Source organism: Chanos chanos, chromosome 6 (assembly GCF_902362185.1).
Source record: "Chanos chanos chromosome 6, fChaCha1.1, whole genome shotgun sequence".
NCBI classification, from domain to species: domain Eukaryota; kingdom Metazoa; phylum Chordata; class Actinopteri; order Gonorynchiformes; family Chanidae; genus Chanos; species Chanos chanos.
This window is the reverse complement of record NC_044500.1, coordinates 1,107,501-1,119,719: the sequence shown is the minus strand read 5'-3', so window position 1 is coordinate 1,119,719 and position 12,219 is coordinate 1,107,501. Positions and strand designations below refer to the sequence as shown.

Sequence of the window (12,219 nt, the reverse complement as noted above, 5' to 3'; positions counted from 1 at the left end):
CACTTAGTCCACCTGGGCATTACCTGTTCCCAGAGCAAAGTTACAGAGCATCCCCACTGGGAGAACTGGGAGAGATCAGCTTTCACACGTATAGAACTTGGTCTTCAGTCACTTCAGATGTATCATCTTTTCAGAGCCATCCCTTTCTTTCTCTCTTCTCTTTATTCTTATTACTCTTCATTTTTTTTTTTTTTTTTTTTTTTTGGGAACGGTCAGTCCTATTGAGGTCACTGTGAAAGGGGGACGCTCCAGCCCCAGTTTTCTCTCCTTCATCACAAAGAATCTGTCCATTTCTGTCCTTCATCACAAAGAAGGTGTGCATCTGCTCCAGCCACACACAGAGGAGTAGGGGTTCGGGCGGGGCCAGGTACAGGGGTATAAGAGTACCCGTCTCAGCAGGCAGGAACATATTCAGCTGAGATCTCACCTGACCAAGATGAATCAACTCCTCAGTGAACCGGTGAGTGAGCCACAAAAATCATTACTGGTCTGAGTTTACAGTTCATTTGTTTAAACTGGGAGATTAACGTATGCACCTGATTAAAACACTGTGTGAGTATGTTATTATTATTATTATTATTATTATTATTATTATTATTATTATTATTATTATTATTATTGTTGTTGTTGTTGTTGTTATTAATAATAATAATAAACACAGTGATGAGAGACTGTGACTGGTTTACAGCGTGAGGCGTATGGGAAATGGGAGAGACTGTAACTGGGCTATAAGAGAGTAGCTAATAAACAGTGAATAAGACCCAGTTCTAAATAAACAGTGAACAGTGCTGATACACAGCTCTGAATAAATGATAAACAGGGACTAAGACCTCATTCTAAATAAACAACAAAGAGTAATGGGTTTGAATCAACACCCGTGGAGTTCAGAGGAATCACCTCCGAAGCCATTCCTCTTCCCAGCACTGTGTTCAGTCACACGGCATGGGCTGAAGTGTTCAGTCACACGGCATGGGCTGAAGTGTTCAGTCACACGGCATGGGCTGAAGTGTTCAGAATCTACATCTGTTCACTGGAAATTATTTATTAATGATAAACACATTTATTGGAGAAATACCATTTGTAAGCCATGGATTTGCTTACAAATGGTATTTTGACAATGTTCAAATTAAGATCTCGTAGTGCACAGCTTTTTCATCAAGTTAGACGAGGCAAGATTTTAAAGAAGTGAGAAGTTTTCTGGCCATTTTTAAATAATCTGTGCCCCCCCCCTCTCTCTCTCTCTCTGTCTCTAGATTATGAGGAAGGCATTGGTATTATCGCTGTGGTGCTCCTTCACCGTTGCCATGACGATGCCGGAGCATCGGGGTTTTCCCGACTTCCCTCCAGTCTCACCACCAGACTCTGACTCCTCGCCACCGCCCTACCCCGTCAGTCCTGTGCGTCTAATGCCCAATGACAGCATGCTCCTGGAGCCTGACCTCTCCTACTGCCAGATGCTCCTGGAGGCCCCGGTCCCTCCCACTGCCGACCAGGTGCCCTGGTTCTGCATCTGCTCGGCCTGCGGAGGTACCACTGGGCCCAAGGGAGACAGAGGGGACAGAGGCCTACCAGGTACCGACAAAACATCCAGAATGATGAGGATGATGACGACGACGACAATGATGATGATGATGATGATGATGATTCTTCTTCTTCTTCTTCTTCTTCTTATTATTATTATTATTATCATTATTGTTGTTGTTGTTGTTGTTGTAGTAGTTGACAGGGGTATAAGCAGAATGATACAGGCGTTAACACAGCATTGGTAGCTGTATTTGTTTGTGTGGTTGACATTGTAAACTGTCATATGAGGCACTGTCTGTCAAGGCCTGACCCTCAGTGTGACTGTCTGGTGTGCAGGGAGTCCAGGCAGCCCGGGCAGACGCGGTCTCACAGGCTTCCGTGGTCGTCCTGGGTTTATGGGTCGACAGGGTCTGAAAGGTGAACAACACAATCCTGCTTGAGATCTGCACCACACAGGTGAATGAAACCTTAATACTAATGTTTGTCTCGTGGTCTCTCTCAGGAGAGAAAGGGGACGAGGGTCTGAAAGGGGATAGAGGCTCGGTCGGATTCAGCGGCCCGAAAGGAGAACGGGGTTTTAAAGGTCAGTCACACAGAATGCGCTCAAACCAAAGACCAACCGGTGCTGCTTACTACAGCTTGCCTAAAGGCTAAAAACGGTTTTAAAATCTTAGAGTTAATTTAACATTGGGGAATTTTCTCTATGCCCCCCCGCCCCCCCCCCATGTGTGTTCTTATGCATCTCAGGTGAGAAAGGCGACCGTGGGCTGGATGGTCCATCAGGGGAGCCTGGTCCAAAAGGAGAGGACGGACGGTGTCCAGACACTTGCGAAGCCGTGCAGGGTCCACCTGGTGAAGCGGGTCTCCCGGGTCCAGCCGGACCCAGAGGTTTGCCCGGCATGAGCGGCCCGACTGGACCCAAGGGGCAGAAGGGTGAAAAGGGTGACACAGGCGTGCAGGGCTTCCCCGGGGACGTTGGGCCAAAAGGAGACCAGGGTCCAGAGGGCCAGTGTAACTGCTCGGACGGGGCGAAGGGCGAGCCCGGACTCCCGGGACCAAAAGGTGAAACGGGCCTGCAGGGCGAGGCCGGGCCAGAGGGCGTGGCCGGACAGGTCGGGCCGCAAGGACAAAAGGGAGACATGGGAATGATGGGCATGCCAGGGCCGTGCGCTCCTGCCGTCCAATCGGCTTTCTCCGCCGCCCTTGTGTCCCCGTTCCCGCCTCCCAACCTGCCCGTGCAGTTCACGCGTGTTCTCTACAACACGCTAGGCAACTACAACCCCATGAACGGAGTCTACACAGCCCCCGTTAACGGCACCTATGTCTTCAGCTACCATCTGACTGTGTTCGACCGTGTGCTGAAGGTCGGGCTCTTCCACAACTTCGCCCCCGTGGTGAAGACGACAGAACCGTCCGAGCTGGGCACCGCTTCCCAGCAGGTGGTGCTTCACCTGACCCGTGGTGACTGGGTGTGGCTGCAGGTCCGAGACGGTACCACTAACGGCATGTACAGCAGTAACGAAGCCAGCAGCACCTTCACCGGCTTCCTGCTGCACCCAGACAGGTGTGATGACATGCCCATGGGGCGGGACTTCAGCCTTCCCCCGGTCAGCGGAGAATTCCCATGGGGAGAGTTCCCAGAGACCCCAACACCATCACCTAGCACTAGCACCTGAACATTACCCACTAGATCCATCAGTACACATCATAACCCACCCATCCTGAACCATCCATTTAATCCAAAACCAACCCTATAGCTATAGAACCACACTTCTACTCTAGCAATACCCCTATACATGTAGAGCTACGCCCCTGTACTGCGGCCCCTCCCCTTCACTGATAGAACAACACACTTCTCTAAAACCCCACCCACAAGTCTATAGGACCACCCTCTTTTTGCACCACACTTTTTGTATATATAAAACCACCACGTGACAACCAATACCACCTCTATGCTACTAAGACCACCCCTTTTCACGCAAGCCACACCCCCACAGGTACAGAACCAGATTCTTTCACCGAAAACCCGACCCCCCGGACACGGGACACCCCACAGCCCCAGCAGGTCCTCAGTTACATTCAGCTGTAGACTGTTAACCTGACAAATCGCATTTTTCCTTCTGTAGAATCTGTTCCGATAACTCTCTGTGTCCTGATAATTCTCTGTGTTCTGATAACTCTCTGTGTTCTGATAATTCTCTGTGTTCTGATAACTCTCTGTGCTCTGATGTATCTGGGTTTTAGTCTCTTTTTTTGTCTTAGTCTCTCTTTTTTGGTTCTTACCAACATGGCAGCAATCAGCAAATCTGTCTTGGTTAACATTTTACATGAAAAGACTGAGTTCCATCCAAGAGATAGACAGACAGGCAGGCAGACAGACAGGCAGGCAGGCAGACAGACAAGCAAGAAGACAGACAGACAGACGGAAAGACAGGCAGACAGACAGATGGACAAGCAGACAGGCAGACACCAGCCAGACAGACAAGCAGGCAGGCAGACAGAAAGACTGGCAGACAGGCAGGCAGACAGACAGACAAGCAGACAGACAGACAGGCAGACAGACAGACAGACAGACAGACAAGCAGGCAGGCAGACAGAAAGACTGGCAGACAGGCAGGCAGACAGACAGACAAGCAGACAGGCAGACAGACGGACAGACAGGCAGACAGACGGACAGACTCATCTGAGCCACGTCCTGTCCATACTTCTCCCTCTCAAAGTTTGACCAATAACATCAGGTGCATGTGCCATTTCTTCGTTCTGTGTGTGCGTGTGGTTTTTGTGTGTGTGTGTGTGTGCGTGTCTGTGTTGTAATCAGATAATCAGATTTGATTTTAGGTTAACCAGCCACACAGTACAGTTCTGTACCTTGATGTCTCTTTTCAGAGTGGAGGTGAAAACCTGTAAACTGATCAGAGGATCAGTGATCTGTTTAATCAGAACACCATTACACCACCCCCATCTGAGTCCCCAGTGAAGCGACACACCCGTTTCCCAGCTGTGTGTGTATAGGAAGAGAGAGAGGTGTGTCTAGGTGTGTCTCCCTTGGGATCATATGAGATGTATAGGGTTGTGTGTATGTTTGTGTATGGCAAACACAGGCATGTGCATGGGTGTGTCTCTCCTCTTGGGGTTACGTGAGATATACAGGTGTAGGTGTGTGTGTGTGTGTGTGTGTGTGTTTGGTTGGGGTGAGATTCAGGAAAGTGACTGGAACCTTGCATGCTCCTCCAATTACACACATACGTCCAGTCTAGTCAGTCACACGGACAGGCCTCAGACACACAGAAGGGGAGAGAGAGAAAGTGTGTTGATTGTGTATGTGTGCATGTAGGAGTGAGAGAGAGAGAGAGAGAGAGAGAGAGAGAGGAGGATGGACAGACACGTGACCACAGATGCTGAGTTCTCTCTGTTGTCTGTGGAAGGTTTAGTGTTGCAGCAGAGACATCCAGCGCTCAGGACTCTCACTGACTGGACTTGTTCAAAACTATTGGATCTTTCTCTCTGCATTGTCCTTTCTAACAAAAATTGTGATTAAAATATTGAACAATGAACCCAGCCTTCTGTTTTGAAAGAAACTTTGTGTTGCCAAATCACTGAATGTGTACTACACATGGACTACACAATACACACACACACAGTAGTTACACAGACAGAAACATCTTATACATTTTCATAAATATGTTTACTAAATCAACAAGTATCGGTTTCACTTTGTCACAAAACTTTGCCTGTCATTGCTTTTATTGACTCTTTTCCAGGTTATACAGCACAAATTACAGCAAGATGTCATCACAAAGAACTATAACTGTTTCACCACACAATTGTGTTGTTTAGCGCAAGGCCCTCACATAGCCCTTCCTTCCAGATTTCCGGCTGGTTGTGTAAAGGAGTTTTAATGAAGCTGTAATAGTTTCACACAGTCCAGTGATACAGTTTTGTCACGTCACACATTGATGTTTCACTGTTACTGTCAGTAAGGAAAGATACTCAACCCTAACTGTGACGTATTCAACTCCACTACAGGAAGAAAAAAAAAAAAACCCTACAAAGTCTCTCTAAAGTCACTTTACAAATCTACACAGCAAATTCACCGGCATTAAACAGACCCCAGCGGTGTAAATGATATTTGGTGTTTTGGTTTTCCCAGGTTTTATCACGATACATAAACATTCTGAAATTGTGATATATTTAAAATAAAAACAAATTGCAGTTACGGTTCAATACTATATTTCATAATATTTAAAGTCTCTGTGTAGCAGCTCTATATTAGCTGACTTGTAACATTTAGATGAAATGTTAAATAAATAACACGATGCAAGATTCAGTGTCGACATTTGAGTTTGTTTTTCATGTACAGTCTTCTCTCACTAGGTATATAACACATTTTCCCCACGATAAAGTTCACAGTCACAAACATTCACAGTGCCAAACGTACACTGTGTCAAACTTACTCTGTGTCAAACTGTATCTATGTATCTACACAGCACAGGGCGGTCAGCAGCTCCCCCACGCTGCATTAACAACTGGGTATAATCGTGACCACCCTCACTCGATTCCTATCGGTCTTGACTGGTCATGATTCCTATCGGTCTTGACTGGTCATGATTCCTACTGGAGCCTCAATAAGTCATGTGATTTCACCACTGGTAACAGTTTAGAGTTGCTTGGCTACCGTAAGTAAGTTGTTTATTTGCGCGTCCATGTGGTTTTCCATGGAAACGTCTGACATGACAATGCTATACGAGTGTTAGCAGTGGGTGAACTGTGGATATAAACACTCTACTGTGTCAGGGCTGGTGATTCATGACCAAGGGCTCCAAACTTTGTTCTGTTTTTTTTTTTCTAAATAATTAAACTGCAGCTGATTCGCCACAGTATCATCGAATCCAACTCTTGGGTACAGACAGGTTAAACAATCTGAAACCCTTACAGATGAGGAGTTGAGTAGGCTTGGTTTATACAGTCTGCAACAGTCAGAGTAAATTATAATAGCTCTCACAAGAACAGGTCCCTCCTGTGTCTAATTTTAACATTGTAGCTGTCAACAGAAAGTCAAATGACCCTGATTACAAAAAACTCTAAATTCTATACAACTCCAGGAATTTAAACATGGGGTAACAAATGTGTGTGTGTGTGTGTGTGTGTGTGTGTGTGTGTGTGTGTGTGTGTGAGAATCTCCTGGGACCCTGCTTCATCATGCATCAACTGGAGAGTCCTCATCATCGCCAATAATGCCCTTCAGATAAGACCGCTTAAACTCCTCGAATACAAGATCCACCTCAGCCTCACTGAGAGGGAGAGAGAGAGAGGGAGAGAGAGAGAGGGAGAGATTGAGAGGGAGAGAGAGAGAGAGAGGGAGAGAGAGGGAGAGAGAGAGAGAGGGAGAGGGAGAGAGAGGGAGAGAGAGAGAGAGAGAGAGAGAGTGAGAGAGAGATAATGAGGATGATTAAGTATTATGAGAGAAAGTGAGGTTAGTCTTGTAAACAGACAAAAGGAAGTGTCATGTCGACACAGTCTCATAAAAGTTTTCTTTTGTGCTGTCGTCTCCTCCCTTTTAACGAGAACAAAAGCCCAGCGGTCAGACTGCAGGTAACAGATAACACAGCATTCATCACAGACCAGATTATTTTGCTTTCTCCAGTGTAATCTCCCATCTAAAGCACTCTGTGTTCAGTGGGGGAACTGATATGATCAGGGGAGATATGATCAGAGAACTGTCGGATAAAGAGGACAGCGGAGAGGCTGAGACAGGATCAGATTAAACAATATAAGACACACAGTCAGGAACCTAAAACCTGCGTTACGACACCGAACCCAGGAACACGAGACTGGAACAGGAGAGAGTCACTTAAAAGTCATTTTAAGATAGACTCACAGGATGGAACAGCAAAAAGACAACCCTGAATGACTGAGTGATTTACAGTCAAGCTAATAAACCGTCAGAGACATAGAGTTAATATGTGATAGTGTGTCTCTTACCTGTCTTTAACTGGAGAAGGCAAAAAGAAAACAGAAAGGAAGAGGCATTGGTTATCACAAAACCGACACATTTGAATCTGTGAATAAAATATGGACCACAGGAACAGGTACAGGCTACATAAATAACACAGGCTAACTGTAGCTGAGTGCTAACGAAGGTGATGTGACACAAGCTAACAGAAGTCACAGAGCGGACGACGGCTAACTTTAGATTAGCATTAATACTGGTCCAGTTCTCACTTATAACCTTTATATTCACCTCGTATACTTATAACCCTTATATTCAAATGGCTGAATTTGATTTAAAACAAACAAACAAACAAACATCTACGGCAGAGAGAAACTGCAAGGAGAGGATTATGATTAGTGCTCTTGTCCTGAGGAGTGAACTGCACCTTTATCTAAATCCATAAATAACTTTTTGTTGGCTCCTACAACAGGTTTTCTGCAACTGCCAATTATAACACATTCCTCCACTGTAGAATGTCTGCTGACCTTCAGAAATAAACAGTGACCTTGAATGAAGGTCATGGAGTGGAACAGCTTGCTATGGCATGTGGAGAACGTAGTGTTCATGTTCAGTAAACACAAAATGTTATAAGTTTGATGATTCCAAAAGTGAAAAATCAGTGATCAGTCCAGCAGTCTACTTAAGCACTAACCATGACAGTGTGTGAACATAACGGAATCAGGCCTCATCCGAGCCCATAGTGACTACAGGGGAAATGCCAGCTCACAGACAGACGTGATACAAGCTAACTGTACACAGGCTACCTGTACACAGGCTAACTGCACACAGGCTAACTGTACACAGGCTACCTGTACACAGGCTACCTGTACACAGGCTAACTGCACACAGGCTAACTGCACACAGGCTATCTGTACACAGGCTAACTGCACACAGGCTAACTAGAAGCACAGGGTTACAGATTGGAGTGAGGTGGGGGAATACCCGGAATCCTTTGCTATCTCACCTGGATCAGGTTTGGGATTCATGAGACGGAATGGTACCTCCACAGCAACCTCACTGGGGAAAATAAGCTTATGTTAAGGGAGGTATTTCCCCATGACATTAACGTGAACCATAGCAATTCATTCTTGGTTCTGTGGCTGTCCCTGATAAAGGCCAAATAACAGACGGACTCACCTGGACCCGATCATCCTGTAAGAGAAACAAGAGTTCTGGTCAGAGAACCAGCATCAATTCAGTCATTCTCACAGAAAAACGATAAAGATAAAACTCCAACAATCTTCCTCATTAATGAGACAACTCTGAGTAGTGGGAAATATCTTGTCTGTCCAAACTGGCTGTGATATCTGCTCTGGTTGTCTTGGATGAAATGGGCTCTCCTCAGCTGAACTGAGGTTCCTCTCAAAGGCTGGTCCTTATCTGTAACCTGAGGCAGTTCTCTCTTCACAGCTGTGCTTGCCTGTCGTTCTCAGGCCAGGGACTCTGTATAGCTCTGTGTCTCTGTATAACAGGGTCTGGAGCCGAGCTCATCCCAGTTTAACTAAAAGTGACATTATCCACACAGACACAGTGGAAGCCCCTGCTGTGGTAAGACTGGTTCATCACAGTTCCCTAATTCATCACAGGGATACACAGCTGTGTTTCAGCACGTGTTAGCTAATGAAAACACACACGCGCGCACGCACACACACGCACACACGCATCCACAGCATGCAGATTCACACACACGCATTCACAACATGCAGATTCACACACACACACACACACGCATTCACAACATGCAGATTCACACACACACACACACACACACACACACACACACACGCATTCAGAACATGCAGATTCACTCTGTACACTCACCCTGCAGCAATGCATCTCACTGCCACCCTGTATGACACCAGCATTCCCAAAACCTCCTTCAGCACCTCCTCTTTCACACTGCACATACGCGGAGAGAGAGAGAGAGAGAGAGAGAGAGAGAGAGAGAGAGAGAGAGGTGTCAGACTCCCACTGCACTAGTGCACTACTACATTTCCCAGAGTGCTTCACTGCATTCACTCACATGCTGGAGGAAGCCAGGTTGGTGTCTTCGTGCTTCAGTTTTCCGTCCAGCGCCAGGCCTCGTCTCTCACGGTTGTTCTCCAGCAGGGGACAGAGGGTGTACATTTTCTTTAGGATGGTGCCTGATGGGACTGTATCTCTACAATGATACCATGGAAACAGCATTAATCAATTTAACATTCACATAATCACCCAAACCTATAAAGCAGTTTATGGGCGCTTTCACACCTACCTCTGGTCCGGACCTTCGGACTATTCAGTTTGGTCTGAACCAAAACAGTGGGTGTGAAAGGTGCATCGGACCACTGTCCGGACCAAAGGACCAAAATTTGGTCTGAGCAAAACAGGTGGTCTCGGTCCGAATCAAACTGAACCGTGGTTCAGTTCCTTTGCAGTGTGAAAACACTTTTTTGGATTGTTCTGACTTTTGGACCAATTACAGGAAGTTGAGGCTATCATCACCCATTAATGTAGGTATGTCACGCAAAGCTCTTTAGCGCGCTCGCAAAATTGCAGCATGGAACCAAAATGAACCGGATCAAATGGAGACAGTGTAACAAAAACATGAACCTTGGTTCAGACCTTGGTCCGGACTTTCAGGTGTGGAAACACCCTGACATTCACATAATGACTCAAATGCTAACTGAGCGGTACACTGAAGTTCTGTCAGAATCACAGTGTGACAAGACAGAAAGGGAAGTGTGTGTATGTGCCATTAAACCCAGTGGGATTCCAGCTTGATTGTAAAGATGAGCATCTGAAATCCATACTCACGTGGTCTCCTCAGAAGCCACTGTCTTGACGTACTTATCGTTGGAGTAGAGGACCACGTTGGTTATCTGTTCGACTGGAAGGAGAATCAGACAGAGCTTACTACTCAAGTTCCATTTAAAACCACCCCATCAGTACTTCTACAGGCAGCAACTCTACAATCACTAACTCTACAATTACTAACTCTACAATCACTAAGTCTACAATTACTAACTCTACAGTCAGTAACTCTACAATTACTAACTCTGCAGTCAGTAACTCTACACTAACTTTATAGTCAGTAACTTAAAAATTAGTCAGTGACTCTTAAGTAAGTGATTCTGCTCTCAGTAGCTGTATAGTCAGTAACTGTACAGTCAGTAACTGTAGAATGACATCTGAATTTAAAACAATTTTGTGGACGAGAATTTGATTCATGCCACTAGCCGTGATAATTTTTTTCAACATGAACATGAACCTTCTACATCAACTGCATCTATCTTTTCATCTGTCTATCTGTCCATCTGTCCATCTGTCTTTCTACTTGCTGGTCTAATTGTCTGTCTGTCTATGGGTTTCTGTCTGTCTGTTGTTTTTTAAGTGTCACAGTGGCCTTACCTGAGACCATGATGTCTTTAACAGTTTTGCTGGAGCTGTTTGTAATGTGGACGCTGATGTTGATTGGCTCTCCATGATAATATGTCTTAATGAGGAACATAAAAACACTCATTAAAGTTCCTGTATAGCACTCACAGTAGAACCACAAAGAGGCCAACAGATTCTCTGAGAAACTCCACCTTCCAACTTCCCTCCACCAAAACAGCAGCTTTTAAAATCAGATACAACTATCTGAGGTCCAGAGAAACTGACACATAAATACAACTCTTTACTCTTTGGTCATTTTTCTTACGCAGCTAAAGCAGTGTTAGCATGACTTAGCAGGACCCTCCCACTGTGCTGCTCTCTAATCGGCCTCAACCTGCGAGTGAGTCATGGTGATTGGTGGATTTGGGGGGAGGACTCACTTCCTTCTCCAGGCTAACTTGCATGTGCAGGGGTTTCTCAGACATGATGAACTCACAGGTGGTCTCAGCGGAGGGGGCGGGGCCTCCCTTCTCAGGTGCATACTGGACCTTCCTAATGGCCAAGCGCACTGATCTCCTGGAGAAGAGCATCAACAGCTGTCAATCAAACAAGCAGACTGCCCTCATCAGTTTAGCACGCTCACCCACCCTCCCCCCCCACCCCCTCCAGTCCCCAACCCCAGCTGACTCCGCCACTCACTTTTTCTGGATCTTTTCATCCTGGTTCTCAGCGCAGAACGCCTTCACCTCAAACTCCACGGCGCATTGCTGAAAACACAGCCACAGGCCAGTCACTGGCACAGCTCCTAACACCTTCAATACCAGTCATTTGTTCTGAGAGTGATCAGGCACCAGTACTTTCTTAATCCCAATCGAGAGAGAGAGAGAGAGAACATCTCGTACCTTCCCTACGTCAGTGGGCGCTGGCTGCAGAGCCACGGAACATGGCAGGTTATCAGGGAACTGTAACACACACACACACACACACACATACACACAAATCATCCACCAATGTCATTTACACTAAAAGTGTGCATCAAAGTCGGGGAATTAGGGTGTGATTACATCATTCGTGGAGTGGGGGAGGAGTCCTACACACAGCAGGAGGTTTGTGTGTACGTGCAGAGTGGATAGCCTCCCCCTGCGTTGAGCGGCTGCGTCACTCACCTCGAAGAAGAAGGGGTATGCATTGTCTCCCAGTTTGCGCAGCAGTTTCTCCTGTAGTTTGGTGTGTGTGCTTCGCTCCTTGTCCTCCAGTGGGGGGTACACCTGCCGCGTGGTCAGGAAGATGTCCCGTCGGAATGCCATTCCCATGACATCCATGTCATCCCGTCCATATCGGAATGT

The 12,219-nt window shown here is 46.3% G+C and overlaps 2 protein-coding genes across 2 annotated transcripts in view; one reads left to right on the top strand and one right to left on the bottom strand.

Annotated features, from left to right (window-relative positions):
- Nucleotides 1-1,406: 1,406 nt before the first annotated feature.
- Nucleotides 1,407-3,200, top strand: LOC115813970 (complement C1q and tumor necrosis factor-related protein 9). The gene is made up of 4 exons (XM_030776670.1): nt 1,407-1,572; nt 1,861-1,941; nt 2,027-2,107; nt 2,272-3,200. Exons 1-4 carry the CDS (start codon nt 1,407-1,409, stop codon nt 3,198-3,200), a joined length of 1,257 nt encoding a protein of 418 aa, XP_030632530.1.
- A 3,521-nt stretch (nt 3,201-6,721) lies between these two features.
- Nucleotides 6,722-12,219, bottom strand: part of sagb (S-antigen; retina and pineal gland (arrestin) b) — a 6,501-nt gene continuing 1,003 nt past the window's right edge. Inside the window, exons 4-15 of the mRNA XM_030776638.1 lie at nt 12,040-12,219; nt 11,776-11,835; nt 11,573-11,640; nt 11,314-11,449; nt 10,907-10,991; nt 10,313-10,385; nt 9,540-9,677; nt 9,338-9,415; nt 8,654-8,668; nt 8,481-8,533; nt 7,507-7,516; nt 6,722-6,815 (exon numbers count right to left, since the gene is read on the bottom strand). The exon at nt 12,040-12,219 is cut by the window's right edge and continues 20 nt beyond it. Coding sequence (XP_030632498.1) covers nt 6,722-6,815; nt 7,507-7,516; nt 8,481-8,533; nt 8,654-8,668; nt 9,338-9,415; nt 9,540-9,677; nt 10,313-10,385; nt 10,907-10,991; nt 11,314-11,449; nt 11,573-11,640; nt 11,776-11,835; nt 12,040-12,219 — 990 coding nt within the window. The remainder of the gene's footprint in view (nt 6,816-7,506; nt 7,517-8,480; nt 8,534-8,653; nt 8,669-9,337; nt 9,416-9,539; nt 9,678-10,312; nt 10,386-10,906; nt 10,992-11,313; nt 11,450-11,572; nt 11,641-11,775; nt 11,836-12,039) is intronic.

What these genes read in the sequence shown, in the direction of transcription:
- LOC115813970 (XM_030776670.1), top strand. Translation starts at nt 1,407, where the DNA reads ATGCCCAATGACAGCATGCTCCTGGAGCCTGACCTCTCCTACTGCCAG. An exon ending in GGGTCGACAGGGTCTGAAAG is followed by an intron (nt 1,942 to 2,026) that starts GTGAACAACACA and finishes GGTCTCTCTCAG; the next exon opens with GAGAGAAAGGGGACGAGGGT. An exon ending in AGGAGAACGGGGTTTTAAAG is followed by an intron (nt 2,108 to 2,271) that starts GTCAGTCACACA and finishes TATGCATCTCAG; the next exon opens with GTGAGAAAGGCGACCGTGGG.